The 19,163-nt window shown below is 48.6% G+C and overlaps 1 protein-coding gene across 2 annotated transcripts in view; it reads right to left on the reverse strand.

Annotated features, from left to right (window-relative positions):
* VCL (vinculin) overlaps positions 1-11,078 on the reverse strand; it is a 74,476-nt gene extending 63,398 nt beyond the window's left edge. The window contains exon 1 of one of the 2 annotated variants that reach the window (XM_072129619.1): positions 10,673-11,078. In XM_072129619.1, the coding sequence (XP_071985720.1) occupies positions 10,673-10,840 (168 nt within the window). In that variant the 5' untranslated portion in view covers positions 10,841-11,078. The remainder of the gene's footprint in view (positions 1-10,672) is intronic. The other variant, XM_072129620.1, reaches the window with a different exon arrangement.
* Positions 11,079-19,163: the final 8,085 nt, after the last annotated feature.

Below are 19,163 nucleotides of genomic sequence, written 5' to 3' on the forward strand. Positions count from 1 at the left end.
TTGTGCCGCTAGAAAACAAAGCCATGGGTTCTGTATTGCGAGGCCTCCATCCATTTTTCCCCTTTGTAGAGTGTCTACGGATTCTCGCTTGTTTACCCTTCCACACGAGTCTTCTGAATAGTCCACGGATTCTATAAAAATATGTCTGTGATATCCGGATTGGTGAGTTGTGTAAAATGTACAGTAGCTGATGCATCAGAACCATTTTAATAAGATTACCCCTCCCGATCGGAGACAGCGGAAGTTTGCACCAGACTTTTTTGTCTGCAAATTTAGATCGCAGCGGTTCTAGATTGTATTTTATATATTCCTTCGGGTCTGGGGTTATTACTACCCCTAAATATTTATATTTATTTACCACTTGTGGTGGCACTTCTGCCGGGACAGTGATATTATGATTAGTTGTACATTATGAGTCTTCATGACCAATTTGGGGCCATCTCTGGCCTTTTGATAAACTGGCATAAGTCAGCTATGATGGCACTGGATGTGGTGGACGGTGCCTTGACCCCAGGATCTTCCCTCATCCCTATTGTAACTCCATTTAAGTATTTAGGAGTAAGGGTGTTGGCACGCCCATCAGACTGAGGAATTAAATCTTACCCCACGACCAGAAACTATCAAGACTAAGGTTAGAGCTTGGTGCAAATTACCGCCATCTGTCATTGGGCGTTTAAACCTTATCCAAATGATAGTAATGCCCCGGCTTTTGTATCTTTTGCACAACCCACCAGTTTATCGGCCGCTTTCTAGATTTCACGGGATTAATGCATTGTTCAGAGATCGAATATGGAGTAATGGTCACCCTAGAATAAGGTCGGAGACACTACAATACTCTAAAGTAAAAGTGGGGGCTAGCACTACCTGACCCCTGGATCTATTATCTAGCGGCGCAGGCACAGCATCTTAAGGGGTGGGGAGTTACAGAGACCTGACTTCTCTAATGAAGAAGTAGCATCTACACACTAAGAACAGGCTGCCGGCATAAGAAGCCGGGAAGACTGAGCACATTGACTCTTGTTCATAAACTATGGGGGTAAACTTAAACAAATTAGAGGGCTGAGCGGTCATACCGAGTATATACGCCTTTGTGGGACAATCCAGGGCTCGGTGAATTAAAATCCCTTGAATGTGCAAACTTTTGGGAATGGAATGGGACTGACTAAGCTCTCACAACTAGTGGAGGACTCCCATATTTAGACATTCCAGCAGTTACAGGAAACTATCCCAGCTCACAGTCAGGACTTTTTTTGTCATCTCCAACTTATGCATGCCTTTGAAACCCAAACAAGATTGGGGCCTCTGACGTTCCAAGGGGATCTTCTACTCCAATATGTAGCCATGGAGGGTCACTCTTCGGGACTCATTTCGCTACTATACCAGCTTCTCTTATCCAAATTCCTAGATGCCTTCCAAAGCCAAGCTCGTACTAAGTGGGAAAGAGACGTAGATCCTACGACGGACGATTAATGGAATAATATTCTGGAGTCTGTACCAATTACTTCCTTAGGGGAAGCGAACAGACTCACGCAATTATACATAGTCCATAGGACCCCAAAATGCCCTGAAGACACAGCGGATATGTTGCATATGTTATGGGTCTGTCCCACGTTATAAACATTTTGGGCAGCCATACTGGACTTGATTGATAGGACGTATTCAGAGACTTTTTTGTAGGTTTATTTGTACATTTTGAAAAATAATAAAGAAAATCTGATTAAAAAAACACGGTAAGCCTAACGGAAATAACGGAATCACTACAAATCAATAAACATTTTAACCGCTGCCTTAAACTCCATTATTCTAGTTTTTTGGTGCTGCAAGATAATAACAGGCGTAAGACCACGAGGTGTGACAAGACCACGAGGTGTGACAAGACCACGAGGTGTGACAAGACCACGAGGTGTGACAAGACCACGAGGTGTGACAAGACCACGAGGTGTGACAAGACCACGAGGTGTGACAAGACCACGAGGTGTGACAAGACCACGAGGTGTGACAAGACCACGAGGTGTGACAAGACCACGAGGTGTGACAAGACCACGAGGTGTGACAAGACCACGAGGTGTGACAAGACCACGAGGTGTGACAAGACCACGAGGTGTGACAAGACCACGAGGTGTGACAAGACCACGAGGTGTGACAAGACCACGAGGTGTGACAAGACCACGAGGTGTGACAAGACCACGAGGTGTGACAAGACCAGGAGGTGTGACGCATTTATACCTCCGGTCTGATGAGCATTTGCATAATAAACTCTCCAAAAGCCTCAAAGACCTCAGTGGTCCTAAGGCTGCTGTGAAATGCTGTTACTAGAACTGAGGGAAGATGGCAGCCCCAATAATCATGGATGGAAAACTGAAGAAGAAAAAGTACAGTCAAAAAAACAAATCGGAAAAAAAAACCTGGTTACCTGTTTTAATAAGTCAAAAAAATTTAAAAAAATGTACCACCACCATTGTCCCCTACACGAGTCTCCTAACCATCAGCACCATGGATATCCAACATCAGGGCTAGAATGATATAAAGACCCGGTCCAGGCCGGCACCTCACGCTTCGGTGGAGAACAGCTTACTAGAAGAGCTGCCATTCCTCCAACAACCCATCTGTACATTGGTTCTGCAAACCGCGCACAGGACCCCCCCCCCCCCGCCCCCCGCGCACAGGACCCCCCCCCGCGCATCAACCTCTTAACAGAATGAATGGCCAAATATAAAGTTGTCTATATAACCATTTAAACCTATGAACTCAGCGTCTTTCTATTTTGGGCCACTCACATCCCTTTTATTTTGCGCTAGGGAAATCCCATAACATAGAAAATATCTATATAAAGCTTCCCACCTGCTTTTGCTCCTCGTCTGCATTGGCCTCACAGACAGTGGACTAGTTACCCAGATCAGTCATAGCATAACAACAGGGGAGGGAGCAAGAGAGGAAGAAAAAGGGAAAACAAGTCAAAAAACACATTTTGCAACAAAGGAGACAGAGGGACACATTTCCAGCATGTCCCATGGATTAATCCCATTGTCCTGTACATGTCAGTGTGGCATCAGCTCGAGTCTCAGCCTCCCGGGCAGATAGAGTCTTGTAGATTACTAAGTGTTTTCAGTCTGGATTGAATCTTCCTTAAAGAACAAATGTGCTGAGGATTTGGTTGAAACGTATAAATTGGGTTTAATTATTTATCCACCTCCTCCGGCTTTAGTTGTATGGTAAACACTGACCAGAACATGTAAAAGTTATCATAAAGATCAAATCTAAGGAAGGTTATTTAGGTTATAACCCAATTTCTGGGGGGCGCTATTCACTGTGCGAGGTGGTACAGTGTCCTGCTCATTCAGTCTAGGGGGCGAAGGAACCATTTTTAACAGCCCCCACCCGCTCCTGGCTGGGGAACTAGGGGAGAGCACAGGCCCCGCTCTCACCTGGCCCGGGCTCTGACGTCACCGGCCAGACCGTAGGATTGCAGAGGAGGACTCCATAAATTAAAAGCTGTGGGAGGCCGAGCGCTTCCGGCTGTTTTACAAAAGTTCACATTTCATTGATAAAGATATTAAAATGGCCCCTCAATCCGGCCCCTCCAACCCCAAGATGGACAAGCAGTCTAAACCAGTAAACTGGTGGTAGATGTCCAATAATAAGCCTGTCCAAGGTTTAGACAGACAAAATGGAGGGCTGGTGTTAGATGCGTTAATGTGGGGATCCACAGGTATGCATCAACGTGGCCAATAGGAGGGGGAGACAAAAAGCGCAAAGGATTCAAGTGTGTTGTTTAATAAGGAAAATATATGATAGAATGTCTCTCACCTGGTTCAGTGAAAGATAGAGCGTAAAATAGATGGAGGGACTGCTGCCGACGGGACTCAGGTCCGGGCAAACCAGAGTTGACGGACGTATACGTATGTAATTATCCACCTGACGAAGGCTCCAGCCCGGGGCCGAAACGTGTAGTGTTTTACCCTTTACTTTTTATTAAAACTGGTTTTATGTATACACCATCCCAGCCTATTCTCTGAGTGTGACAGCGCCTCCAGAACGGGACGACTCCTCGTGGTTCTTCAGTACAAGGTTTAGACAGGGCAATCTTAGACTAGAAAGCTTCAAAGTGTGCCAAATTCATCAAAGCGGTGATGGATGAGAGTAATGATGATACACGAGTGTCCACACCAGGCCTGTTCTACGGATTAGTAGTGTTTAAACTTGCATTACACCTAATTTAATATGTTTAATCAGTCCCTGCTGGAGATTAAAGGGGTTTCCCATTTCTTTCTCAAAAAAACCCCCATAAAAATCTGCAGGATAACCCAACCCTGCTGGTGCCCACATCTATCCTGCGGGTATGCTATATATCTGTTTGCAGGAGGACCTCTAAAGGACATCCATCACCAGATCAAGTATTGTAAGCCAAGCATTCAGAAATACTGGTGTGCGCCCCCTCTGGCAGCATCTGTTCTTCTTTTAGCTTCTTATGACCTGTTTTTTTTTTTTTTAAAAAAGGCTTTTTGAATTATGCAAATGAGCCTAAGGGACTCCAGGCTCCATAGGAGTTAATAGGGCCTGGAGCCCCTCAGGCCTTTTTGCATAATTTTTAAAGCCCCTTTTTCTTAAAGAGGACCTGTCACCCAAAATTTCAGCACTAGGAGATGTTACTAAAGTAAGCGGCTCCTAGTGCTTGAACAAACGCCGCAGTGTTAGAAGGATAGCGTTACCGGAAACCTCCTATCCAACACTGCGGGGTACAATGTAATCATCGGACCGCTCACCAAGGGGGCGGTGTATTTATGAGGGGGCAGGTTTGGGCCGTGGTTAGGGGCGGTGACTGCCGCATGACGCGTGGCAGTCACTCCCGGCCTATGGAGCGAGCGGGGCGGTCCAGGGAAGAGACGGCGCCTCTAGAAGGGCTCTGATAAAGCTAGCAGTTTATCACTGCTAAGGGTTATGGCACATGTGGCTTTTTGAATACATTTTTGGGCCGTTTTTAAGCAGTCCATTAAAAAACGCATTAGTTTTTGATAGGTTTGACCATTTATCTTAATTCAAACTGGTCAAAAATGCATGCAATGCAAAACGGGTTCAAAACGCCATGTGTGGCATCACCCTAAAAATGGGCCAGCGCTTTTTTTTTTTTTTTTTTTAATATATATATGGGTGACAGGTCCTCTTTAATGGATAAAGAAAAAAAAATCATCTGATACTTTACTATTTGAGGGAGGGGAAGTCATTCTATGTTCTGCGTCAGGCAGATCCACCTCTACCTCTGGCAGTCCCATAGAAAGTCTGTGCACATGCTCATCCACAGGGGACCCGAGTTCTTGTTACCCGTGGGTGTCCCAGTGTTCTGACTCCCATGTGATCTCCTATCCTGAATATAGAGGATAATTTAAAGACATGGGCCAATGTTTGATCACATAAAACAGGACTTCCAAAGAACATATGGTTACAAGGCACAGACAAGCGGAGAATGGGTTAACTCTAAAGCAACACGACACCCGACCTGCAGCGCCCTTCTCCAGATAGTCTAGAGGAGATGTGCGGCCACTTTTAGAAAAGGATATCAGCCAGAATGGCAGCTTTTATAGTTACCCCCCAACTGTGCACAGAGCAGGGAAGATGCTGCTCACGTAACTAATTCTAGAAGGTATTTAGAAACTTTTCACATATTAAAATGTAAGTCAATTTTGGAAAGTTTGTAGATAACATCCCACAATATTTTTACATTTTATAAATCCAGATTTTACTTAAATGATATAAATTATCTATATGTAGCCAAATCATTTTAAGAAGAATTTCTATGTTTTGAAACTTTCAATAATGGCCTCTGATTCCCCCCCCCCCCCAAAAAAAAAGCAAAAAAACAAATAAACAGACACTTGTAAATGAAGCGGCTGCTGCAGAGTAAACCAATGCTAAATTAGCAATTGAGACAAAGATAAAGTAACAAATGAAATGTTGAAAAAAAAAAAATCACCTTGGGGGCTTGGCCTGAACATGACTGCGTGAGGACGCACCAACAGGAGCTCCTCTGTACCCCCAGCCCTTTTTTCAACATCTGGGCCTGCAGATTATGGGGAAAAAGACCCCACCCCCTGTACCCGCTAAACCAGGTATCAAGCACTGTTTTATAGGGAAAACCCGGTCAGCAGAGGATGTCCACCCCGGCCTGCGCCACGAGGTCCTAAGATGGTCGTCCCCGCAGCACTAACCGCGGAGCTCCTGCCCTGCCGGTTAAGCACCTTTCTTCCCTGCCGGACATCATAGCCTCGATCCACAGCCCACCCATGCCTGCCCGGCTATCGGAATGGGGACCAGCTACACAAGCCAAGATGCTGCGACACAAGCCCTACATCCTCCGGATCCAAATGCATAAAACCCAAGGGACGTCCTCTGCTGGATTAATATCTAGGCTCTTAAAGAACAGATTCCCCTGAAACTGAGAAATTATGTGATGCCTGGAGACAGCATCACCCTTCAGAAGAGGACTACAGCTTTTTCTTGCGTAAATTACGTTCCAACGGAGCCAGGAGGCGCTGGGCTAACCAAACGATGAGCGCCTCCCGCTCAATTACATAACGTTTATAACAGCATATCTCAGCATAGAAGACGGGCTGGACCATGCCAGCAGGAGGTTCCCATCACCCCTAAGGTAATAGGCATATGTTTGGGGACAGTCTACCAGCCCTAAATGTGGTGCTTTAAGCAAGAAAAAGCCCATACTGTGCATACAGCGCCTGAGCAAGTCTTCACCCTGGAACTGAAATATAATCAAGTTCGGTTTACCCCAATTCTGCACAACCTGCTAGACTGGAAGCCAAGCGTTTCCTTGAACAGGTCTATGGGGGTATGATGCAGGTTTGCCATAACAAGTTCTATGTATATATGTATATTTTTGGTTGAACTTGATTAACATTTCTTTTTTCAACCGTATAAACTATGAAAACAAAAGTGGTTGCATGTTGGCCAGAGCTCCCTTTTTGATCAGTTTTATTAAGCCAACCACTAAAAAAAGTAGTGTACACCACCCCAAGCTCTTATAACTCTTGTGTCTCCCTCTCATCCTCATAGACTGTAAGCTCTTGTGTCACCCTCATCCTCATAGACTGTAAGCTCTTGTGTCCCCCCCTCATCCTCATAGACTGTAAGCTCTTGTGTCCCCCCCTCATCCTCATAGACCGTAAGCTCTTGAGAGCAGGGCCCTCACTTTCATTTTATTGGTATATGCCCCCTATGATTTGTAAAGCGCTACGGAATATGATGGCGCTACATAAAGATTATTATTATTGAATGGGCAATACAAGTATCATTTTACACCTAGTCACACAAGACATACTGCACACCAGCGTATGCGCGCCCGGGCTAAAGCCAAGGAGGGCATACAGCCAAGTGCAGGAGGGAGAGAGGGCGCTCCTCACCCCTCCCCTCTCCATTGACAGCCAAGCGGCTGCGCATTTATACAGCAAATTATAGGGCATGTCAAATATCTTTTCCATGCATCCATCCGGCTTAGAAATGTTGCAGTGAGACCGCGTGTTCTTACCGCACCATGACCGGGGGCCATTATACGGCCTCAAATTATGTAGGTGTATCAGCGCCCTTATGTTTCATCATTGTCATAAACAGGGATTCTTTTCTGTAAGAGCAATGAGACCATGAAGCCCAGTAGGGAACCGGCATGAAAAAATCACACACTGTGGAATCCGGAACATCAAGATACTACACTGATACATTGGGGCACATTTACTTACCCGGACCCTGCGCAGTCCCCGATCTGGAATCTCCGCCGGAATGCCCATCTGCTGCGATTCATGAAGATCGTGCGCCCGATTTCCTGCATGTGTCGGTTTCCCGACCAGGAGCGCCGGAGTTCACCATCTTCCTCCCGGTGTATGCAAGTGCATGGCTTGCGACACAAATTGAATTGCTATGTCCCTCGCAAAATCCAAATCCGTAGGATCGTCCGACGGTCCACCCCCCGATTTGTGTCACGTGCAAGCCAGCACATTTGTGACACAATACGATCGCGTGCAACACAATCCCGGAAAAGTCGGAAACCCCAATGAAAATGTGGCCATGGGACTATTAGTTAATAAGCCCCATTGAATTTATTCTAATTCGATTAAAGGAGATGAGAATAAATTTGCCCCCAATAAGAGCGAACTGACTTAACGCTTATCAGGCTGGTTTCCTCTGGATCACCATTGTAGGATATGATGGACCCAAGTCCTCAATCAAATTAAACGACTGAACTCGGTAACACGTTACGCACCATATGGCATCTCCACACTGCAATAAAATTCTGAAGTTTTTAACTATAAAATTCTGCTCGTGTCTCTGCACCATCTCAGGGAAACTGAGCGCACATTTCACAAGACACGACATCTTACTCATGGGTTACAGTGTAGCCGCCATGGCCCAGTCATATGGTTCTGCTACTGCAATGATGAGTGGCTATTCTATAAAGCTCACCCAGACTGTTTGTTATGGAATTTTAATAAGCCAACATTTCCTTTCTTTCTAAAAGAGGGGGGAGGACAATCACCTCCTCCTCCCCCAGCTGCCGGACACATGGAATGTAGAGTAACAGATCCCAGGAGGATCCGAGGGGCAACTGCTGAGATGCTTAGTCTTAAATTATCATTGGGAAGTTCGTATTATCCAGACCGGTTCTACACAACTGTATAATCCCAGGAGGAAAAGGAACATCAGTCCGGCTTCTTGGTACCTTGAAGGGAACCGGTAAAGGTTTATTTAATATCCTTTGATGATCACTGTTTAGTGTGTATAAAATGCAGTGAATTTTCTGTTTCATGCATAACATCACGTCTGACGAGGAGAACTAGTATTCTCCAAAGCTCCACCATCAAATATACTCAGTTATCCCCAAAAAGCTATGGCCTGATTTCTTCACTCTCCTTCTGCTCTCCATGGCTAACACCGTACAAATCTACGCTACTGGCAAGGTTTTACCCCGCTCAGCCATTAGCAGTCTCAGGTCGGGGATGAAACGTCCTTTGCAGAATTCCCTCTTATGTGAAATCTCTCAGGTTTCGCTATAAATCTCCTATAAATCAGACACATTTTTACATGAAATGAGAAGTTTAGTGGTTGCAGTGGGGGAGAGACATTTCAGAAGCCCCCAACTTCTGTCCTATAAATCAAAGTGAAGAATCTCATAGTTTAGATTCCATTCAGTTTATGGTTCTTTGAGTTTCAGAATTGGACATACAGGCAGTTAAACACTAAGGAGTTAGATGTATTAGGGCGTCAATGCCAGAAAACTGATGTAGAAGCCCTGAAATAATCTCAGTTGCCAGCAATTGTGATTATTTTCCCCTATCTCCGCGCCAAGGGGCCTAGGAGGGGTGTGGAGGGGGTGCAGGCAGCAGCGGAATAGCCTGGTGCAGGACGTTCTTGCTCTGGTGGATAGTAGTTTAATAACCTGCTGATAGGTTCTCTTTAACCTTTAATTCCCTGCATTTCTAATTAGACAAGTCAGAAGCCCAAAGCTCTTTAAATTTAATAGTAAAGTTGCACAACTGGAGAAAAATGTATCAAAATCATCAGCAGCAATAAGAGCAGGCAGCACGCAGCATGTAGCAATGGCTTCGCTACAAAGTATCAACCATTTCAAAACATCCCAAGAATGGAAACATTAAGTTGACAGCAGGAAGCAGAGGACGTCAGGACCAAATCTATATCCACTGTAACAGGAGAGCGGAGCAACATGTGGCCGTCCTGAAAACGTACCCAGGGCAACATGATATGGACACAAATGAGGGACAACACCTAAAGAGTCTACATTTAACGGACACTAGGACTGATGATGGAGACGCACAATATTTACCCCATCGGATGTTTGGAGGCCATGGATGTTGTGTGAATGTGAATATGGTTGTGTGTACCCCCAGCAATGTGTCATCCTGTTCACCATCAGTTTTGTGGTGCAAGTTATAGTTGATATAATGACCAATGATCAACGCGTTTCAGCCTAATGACTAAAGCCGGTGAGGCTGAAACGCGTTGATCGCTGGTGTGACAGAGGGGTCTATGCTGTAGGAAATATTTTTAATCAAGAATTTAATAAAGAAGAACTGATGTTATAATCCAGTGAAGACTGTGCTGGATCATTTGCAAATGGCAAAAAAAAAAAAACTAATCACAACATTTAGAGTCTTTGGTGAATATTGTAACTTTTACATCTTTCACATCAGTTTTTGGCAGCAGGACCCGATACACTGGGCCCCATAGTGTTTTCCCCAGACATAGCAGCGAATGGTGATGGGGGTCCCCGCTGATCCCCCCCCCCCGGTACTGGTAACCAAAGGATTGTGGGAAACCCTTTTATATTCATCAATATGATATAAATGGTAACTTTGGATCTGTCACAATGTCATTGTTACAATGCGCTACGGTGTGTGGCCAAGTATACAGATTGACACAACCGCCCCCCATTCCGCGACTACAATGACCCCAATAACCCAAAACCTGTCATTCATTCAGGGAGACTGGACAGAAATAGGGCGACATTCCTGACCTATGACCTGGGTATCCCAGAAGATGTATGTGATAGGGCAAAGGTCATCTTCATCTTATCCCTTACTCCTTATATCTAAGAATCCTGCATGGACCTTCACAGAGTCCGAACCCTTCATTCATTCAGTGACATTGGACTCACCCGAACCAAGTTACTGACAGCGGACTGCACGGCGGCCACCGGTGCTGTCAGGTCCGGGATGGCCTTGCCGTCCACCTCGCCCTCTTCGTGCATGATGACCAGGTGGGAGATCTGCTGGGCCACCGGCTCCAGGATACTTTCTATGGTCTTAGTGTGGAAGACCGGCATGGCTGCGGCTGTGCGGACACCGGGACACACCAGAAGCGCTGCCTGTGGGCTCCGACACAAGGATCTGCAGCCGCGGACCTCACCCCGTACACACACACGAGTCCTGCGCGGGTTCTCCTCTCCCGATCCGGGTGTATCCAAGTCTCCGGACACTTCCAGGCAGCACTCCCAACTCCAGAGCCTCACGATGACGTCACCGCACCCCGCCCTCCTACGAAGCAGGGAGCCAGGGCCCCGCCCCACGCCTTCATCCTCTATGCTCATTGGCTGCTGCGGCCATCCATCACTTGATGCCCGGCGACGTCACACCCCGCGATCACCTTATAAGGAGAAGCTTGGGATCAGAGAGGGATTCCTAGGGCTATGACGTCATCGCGGAGGGAGAAGAATGTGAAGAGAGGCGCATCCAGATCCTTGTGCTGCCAGTGTGAACTGTGCCATAGTAATAAGTGTGCGAAATCCAGGCTGAGAAAACACAGCAATGCACAGCGATCATGTCTTTCTAATCCTTACTATAAGCCCCAGTGTTATCTGTATGACACTATTACTGTACCTCCAGGGGTGTAACTAGGAGATGCTGGGCCTCACAGCTGATTTCTGCAGGGGGGGTCCCCCTTCCCCTTAAAAAAAAGATCTACATATTATAAAATCACATTATATACTTTATATACAGACACTAAAGTTCCACACATCAATACTCTCTTACTCATACACGTGTACAGGGGCGTAACTTGAGGGGGTGAAGAGGTTGCGGTCCCAGGGCCCAAGAAGTTTAGGGGGCCCCATAAGGTGTCACTTTCCCATATGAGAAGACTATTACTATAAACCATACATTATAGTCGGGGGCCTGGCACAGACTTTGCACTGGGGCCCATCAGCTTCTAGTTACGCCTCTGACACGTACATGTATAAGCTCATACACACACATTTATGTGCTCATATATATATATTTATACACACATATACACACTGTCTGCGAGAGGTTTTCAGGCCTAGTTTACACATAAATACATGTGCAACTCTGCACCTAAAGGGGCGTTCCAGTGCCGATTTGAAACGGGCGCCACATTTAACTGGGTGCACCAGAAAAAAGCTGGTGCACTCAATTTAAGCGCTTTCAGCGCATTCAGGGTGCGCCAATTATTAAAGACCAGGAGTGAGATGATCTGCGGCCAGATATCAGTCCACATTGATGCCTTTGGCGTCTGGTCGTGTTGCGGTGAGCACACGTGTTACGACGCCAGCACTGCACAGCTTTATGGAGAGGGGAGTGGTGAGCAGCGCTCATGGCTTCCCCTCTCCGGAGCGCTGAAGTGTGCCCATGTTTGTACCCATACACACATACTATACATCATATACAAATACATACAGAACATACCCATAAACATCCAGTACATGGACATCATACACACACATCGTACACACAAACACACACACACACACATTGTGTACACACACACATACTATACATCATATACAAATACATACAGAACATACCCATAAACATCCAGTACATAGACATCATACACACACACACATCGTACACACACACACAGCATACACACACACACACAGCATACACACACACACACAGCATACACACACATAGGGGGAGATTTATCATAAGCCTCTTAGAACTGTTCTAGTTGCCCATGGCAACCAATCAGAGCTCAGCTTTGACTTTCCCACAGCTGTTTATAAAATTAAAGCTGCACTCTGATTGGTTTCCATGGGCAACCAGAACAGTTTTACCCCAGAAACTTCATGATAAATCTCCCCCATGCAGTATATACATAAACACCCACATACAGTATATACACAGCACATACACACCGATACACCATAACTTACCAGAACATGGATTCTCCCTGGCTGTGCTTTGGCATTCTTCAGACAGGGTGGGTGGGGAAAGACGAGGTGGAACAGCAGGTAGGCCGCAACACTGGGGCATCTCTGCTGGGCCTGCTAATCACTGGGACAGGGCCCAGACGCCTCCTCCTCTCTGCTGGGCCTGCTAATCACTGGGACAGGGCCCAGACGCCTCCTCCTCTCTGCTGAGCCTGTTAATCTCTGGGACAATGCCCGGGCACCTCCTCCTCTCTGCTGGGCCTGCTAATCACTAGGGCAGGGCCCGGGCGCCTCCTCCTCTCTGCTGGGCCTGCTAATCACTGGGGCAGGGCCCGGGCGCCTCCTCCTCTCTGCTGGGCCTGCTAATCACTGGGGCAGGGCCCGGGCACCTCCTCCTCTCTGCTGGGCCTGCTAATCACTGGGGCAGTGCCCGGGCACCTCCTCCTCTCTGCTGGGCCTGCTAATCACTAGGGCAGGGCCCGGGCGCCTCCTCCTCTCCGCTGGGCCTGCTAATCACTGGGGCAGGGCCCGGGCGCCTCCTCCTCTCTGCTGGGCCTGCTAATCACTGGGGCAGGGCCCGGGCACCTCCTCCTCTCTGCTGGGCCTGCTAATCACTGGGGCAGTGCCCGGGCACCTCCTCCTCTCTGCTGGGCCTGCTAATCACTAGGGCAGGGCCCGGGCGCCTCCTCCTCTCTGCTGGGCCTGCTAATCACTGGGGCAGGGCCCGGGCGCCGCCTCCTCTCCGCTGGGCCTGCTAATCACTGGGGCAGGGCCCGGGCGCCGCCTCCTCTCTGCTGGGCCTGCTAATCACTGGGGCAGGGCCCGGGTGCCCCCTCCTCTCTGCTGGGCCTGCTAATCACTGAGGAAGGACCCGGGCGCCTCCTCCTCTCTGCTGGGCCTGCTAATCACTGGGACAGGGCCCGGACGCCCCCTCCTCTCTGCTGGGCCTGCTAACCACTGGGGCAGGGCCCGGGGCCCCCTCCTCTCTGCTGGGCCTGCTAATCACTGGGACAGGACCCGGACGTCTCCCCCTCTCTGCTGGGCCTGCTAACCACTGGGGCAGGGCCCGGATGTCTCCTCCTCTCTGCTGGGCCTGCTAATCACTGGGACAGGACCCGGACGTCTCCCCCTCTCTGCTGGGCCTGCTAATCACTAGGACAGGGCCCGGGAGCCCCCTCCTCTCTGCTGAGCCTGTTAATCTCTGGGACAGTGCCCGGGCACCTCCTCCTCTCTGCTGGGCCTGCTAATCACTGGGACAGGGCCCGGATGTCTCCTCCTCTCTGCTGGGCCTGCTAATCACTGGGACAGGGCCCGGATGTCTCCTCCTCTCTGCTGGGCCTGCTAATCACTAGGACAGGGCCCGGATGTCTCCTCCTCTCTGCTGGGCCTGCTAATCACTGGGACAGGGCCCGGATGTCTCCTCCTCTCTGCTGGGCCTGCTAATCACTAGGACAGGGCCCGGATGTCTCCTCCTCTCTGCTGGGCCTGCTAATCACTGGGGCAGGGCCCGGGCATCTCCTCCTCTCTGCTGGGCCTGCTAATCACTAGGACAGGGCCCGGATGTCTCCTCCTCTCTGCTGGGCCTGCTAATCACTGGGACAGGGCCCGGATGTCTCCTCCTCTCTGCTGGGCCTGCTAATCACTAGGACAGGGCCCGGATGTCTCCTCCTCTCTGCTGGGCCTGCTAATCACTAGGACAGGGCCCGGATGTCTCCTCCTCTCTGCCGGGCCTGCTAATCACTGGGACAGGGCCCGGATGTCTCCTCCTCTCTGCTGGGCCTGCTAATCACTAGGACAGGGCCCGGGCATCCCCTCCTCTCTGCTGAGCCTGTTAATCTCTGGGACAGTGCCCGGGCACCTCCTCCTCTCTGCTGGGCCTGCTAATCACTGGGCCCGGATGTCTCCCCCTCTCTGCTGGGCCTGCTAATCACTGGGGCAGGGCCCAGGCGCCCCCTCCTCTCTGCTGGGCCTGCTAATCACTGGGACAGGGCCCGGATGTCTCCTCCTCTCTGCCGGGCCTGCTAATCACTAGGACAGGGCCCGGGCATCCCCTCCTCTCTGCCGGGCCTGCTAATCACTGGGACAGGGCCCGGATGTCTCCTCCTCTCTGCCGGGCCTGCTAATCACTGGGACAGGGCCCGGATGTCTCCTCCTCTCTGCTGGGCCTGCTAATCACTGGGGCAGGGCCCGGGCGCCCCCTCCTCTCTGCTGGGTCTGCTAATCAGTGGGGCAGGGCCCAGGCACCTCCTCGGCTCTGCTAATCACTGGGGCAGGGCCCGGGCATCTCCTCCTCTCTGCTGGGTCTGCTAATAACTGGGGCAGGGCCTGGGCGCCCCCTCCTCTCTGCTGGGTCTGCTAATCAGTGGGGCAGGGCCCAGGCACCTCCTCGGCTCTGCTAATCACTGGGGCAGGGCCCGGGCATCTCCTCCTCTCTGCTGGGTCTGCTAATCACTGGGGCAGGGCCTGGGCGCCCCCTCCTCTCTGCTGGGTCTGCTAATCAGTGGGGCAGGGCCCAGGCACCTCCTCGTCTCTGCTAATCACTGGGGCAGGGCCCGGGCATCTCCTCCTCTCTGCTGGGCCTGCTAATCACTAGGGCAGGGCCCGGGCGCCTCCTCCTCTCTGCTGGGCCTGCTAATCACTGGTGCAGGGCCCGGGCGCCCCCTCCTCTCTGCTGGGCCTGCTAATCACTGGGGAAGGACCCGGGCGCCTCCTCCTCTCTGCTGGGCCTGCTAATCACTGGTGCAGGGCCTGGGCGCCTCCTCCTCTCTGCTGGGCCTGCTAATCACTGGGACAGGGCCTGGGCACCTCCTCGTCTCTGCTGGGCCTGCTAATCACTAGGACAGTGATTCCAAACATTTTTCATCCACATTACATCAACCTAAGGGGTCTCAAAATAGCTCAGATCAGCAACCAGAAGTATGGACCTGCCAAACGCTATTGGCAGGTCCATACCAATGTAAAAAAGCAAAAATCGATTGTATCTGCATTTGTCAAAGAGTTCACAACACAGAGAGCTGCACACTCTGGAAAAAGTCATCAGGCGGCCGTGGGATGAGTAGGAGGTGAGCATTATTTTATAAAATTTTACTAAGGGGTCGGCATTTAATAAATTAGGGTTATTGAGGATGGATAAGGGAAGGCGCTGTGACTTTTGGCTACTTTGGGTATTCAATGTGACAATTGGCTACTCTGGGAGCTCACGTGGGAGCGCTATAACAGTTGGCTACTGTGGTGGAACTGTTACAATATTGTCTACAGTGGGGCAAATGATTTGACATTGTGGATAAATGATACATATAACAGAGGAAAAGTAGATGGCAGCACGCGCCATGGAATCGCTGGGAGATATTATATTTCCTTTTTTTTTTATAAATGGTAAATTACTTTCCTTTTTTACTAAGGGTTTTGCCATGTAATAAATTAGGATTGGAAAGGGTGAATTTGGCTGTCACGATCAGAGTTAGTGGATCCTTTGTACCACCGCAGACGATGATGTAAGCCGACACCTGGGACCGGAGACTAAGTGGTACCCGTTTTCACCAAAGCCCGCAGCAAAGCAGGATGGACTTGCTGGGGCGTGGTACCACCAGGTGGTTCCACAGGTGTGACTTTGCCCGCGGTGGCGGCCAGGGCGTAGTACAGTGTCATAAGGCAAAAGCGTGGTCGGGGACCGGCAGGAGGTCAAGGCAGGCAGCACAGGTTCGGAATCGGGGACGTAGCAATCGGTCAGGACAAGCAGCACGGAATTGGAGTCAGGAACGGAATCAAGGTCACGGGAAATCTGAATAAACGCAGAGGGCTTGGAATACAGCTTTCTCTCAGGCATGGAAGCACAAAGATCCGGCAGGGAACATAGAAAGGGGCTGGAATTTAGCGGCGTGCTGGCCCTTTACATTTTACAGACCCAGCGCGCGTGCGCCCTAGGAGGCGGGAGCACACTCACTGGAGCGCGGCCATTATGGAGATCGCCGCTGGAGCCGGGACAGATGAGTCCGGACACTGGGGCACACGGAGGTACACGGGGCGCCCGTGACATTGGCTTATGGTTATAACCATTGTATTCTGGTTAAGACAGAACATGTGTAAAAGACATATTTAGAGGTAATAATGTGCAGTGTTTCGTTATGATTACACCACACATGGTCAAAACCACTTCCTATCTCTCAACTGATTTTACACTAAGAAGTTCTTAAAAAGAGGCCGACAAGAATTTCTATGACTATTGCACTAAGATGTGAGATTAGACCTATACAGTCCGGTGTCCTCCCCATTGTGCATACGAGGGGAATATTATTACAATTTATGCACATTATATTATTTTATAAAACATATCTTTACAATTAATTTTTAGTTACCAATTTTTTCTTCTCATTCTTACAAATATGATGTGTAATAATTGTAATATATGTAATAGGGGGTAGTCTACTTATTCATAATCGCCCTTGCCCGTCTAAAACTGACAATGTTTTTTTTTTTTTTTAATAATATTTATTAAAATTGGATCCTCTCTAAACATATTCCAATTCGTGTGGATATTTCTGCCATAGGACTATTGTCAAAGGAGAAGGTGAACATTCTGTCGCCCCGATTCCTCTTCTCCGTTTTACGGTGCTGTGCGCCATGTATCTCTATGGAGAGGGCCGGGGGCGAGCAGCGCTCCTCATCTCCCGTGCGCTGACGTTTGCCTGCTCTGTTACGGCACAGCGGGCACACGTTAGTGTGAATATAGGCTTATGGAAAAAGGCACGAAGATCCGACAGTGGACACGGGAAGGGGCTGGCTACTTAGCAGAATTGGCAGCCGGCCAGCGTCAATTAGCGGCGCACTGGGTCTTTGAATTTAACAAAGGACTTTAATAATGATAATAATTCCTTTATTTATAAAGCGCACAGAGTTTGCCAAATCAGTCCATGTCCCTAATAGGGCTCACAAGCTATTCGACCTACCAGTATGTTTTTGGAGTGTAGGAGGAAACCGGAGGAAACCAACGCAAACACAGGGAGAACATGCAAACTCTTTGGAGATGTTGACCTGGATGGGACCCCAACGCTGCAAGACTATAGTGGTAACCACGGAAGCCACCGTGCTTCCCTTAACAGTTATTATTTCCTCTGAAGTATCTGTCTGTAGCTTTACTCTCCTCACATGTCGGCAGAAAATGAGTGTGTGTGTTTGCGTGAGCTCGTTCCATAGTGGATGGCATTGTTATTGTGTAGCACTTGGACATTGGGGGGAAATTGGACCCGCAGCAGCATGGGTACCTTGATTTGTGGGTTTCCCATTAATATTTGCACTATAAGGCTGCATGCACATCACTGTAAGAAAACGGGCGTATATACAGGCAGAATTGCCCATTCATTCCTATGGGCAATATGGTCATGCATTGAATGGCTGTATCTGTCCCCGTAACGTATGTGAGCCGTATAAAACTATAATATGTTTTTTTCTCACGTTCTTGCATCCGTATGACCCATTGTAGTGTATGAGAAAGTATAAAATACGGGTGTCATAAGTGGTAGCCATGATACGCTACAGAACTTCCATAGGCCCCAATATCCACAATTATAAACTTGTAGTCAGCCAAAGCCAACAAAACCACAGAAAAATATTGTTTATAATTGAAGAATTGGGACCTGAGTGATCCGGCTTCTTCACACATCCAGTGCCCCAATTCAATCCTGGAAACCATCAGAAATCCGGATCCAGCCTTCAGCAGTTGGCATGGGCATCACCGCGGGTCTCAGTTGCTCCCATATCACTTTGCACAATCCACGAATCGGTGGAAACACAGGGGGCTTATGCGGGTAACAGCTATTGGAAGACGGAGAAGTATAATTTGAGCCCTGTACAGACCAACGCCATGCACGGATCACAACTACATGAAAAATACAACAAGGGTCGGATGGATAAAAGTTAAAAAGTGCTAAAAGTTCAGAAGCAGAATAGATGTATTGCTAAAAATACAAATCTACAGTAGAAAACCTCAGCCGTATTCAGTGTCAGCACCAGACATGTGGAGGGATGAGCTCACTTTCTGAACTTCACCGGAGAGTAGAAAGGAGGGAGGATAATATTAGTCATGTAACACATAGCTACAGTCGGCCCCCACTATTATCTCTGATGTATCCGTGTCTCGGAGGCCGGGGAGGAGCTGCGCCTGGAATTCAAACATAAACCACAAGAGATTAGAAAGTTGCTGGGACTTCCTAATATGGCAAAAGACATTCCTATGGCAGGGAGGAAGCAGGTCCAGGGCTCCAGCAGCGGCCGTGCACAATATTATTTATGCAGTTATCATTATGCTGCAAAGCCACAATAAATATTACACCACTAAACACAAAGGCTCAAAGAAACAGAGTAGCAATATAAACCGCAATATACTGATACATTTAGGTTTTATGAAGGGTTATTTGTATCCCAATTTCACTCCTAGTACTTGGTTTATAGCAAAGCTTATCTGCACAATTGATATCTG

Source organism: Engystomops pustulosus, chromosome 11 (genome assembly GCF_040894005.1).
Source record: "Engystomops pustulosus chromosome 11, aEngPut4.maternal, whole genome shotgun sequence".
Lineage (NCBI taxonomy): Eukaryota > Metazoa > Chordata > Amphibia > Anura > Leptodactylidae > Engystomops > Engystomops pustulosus.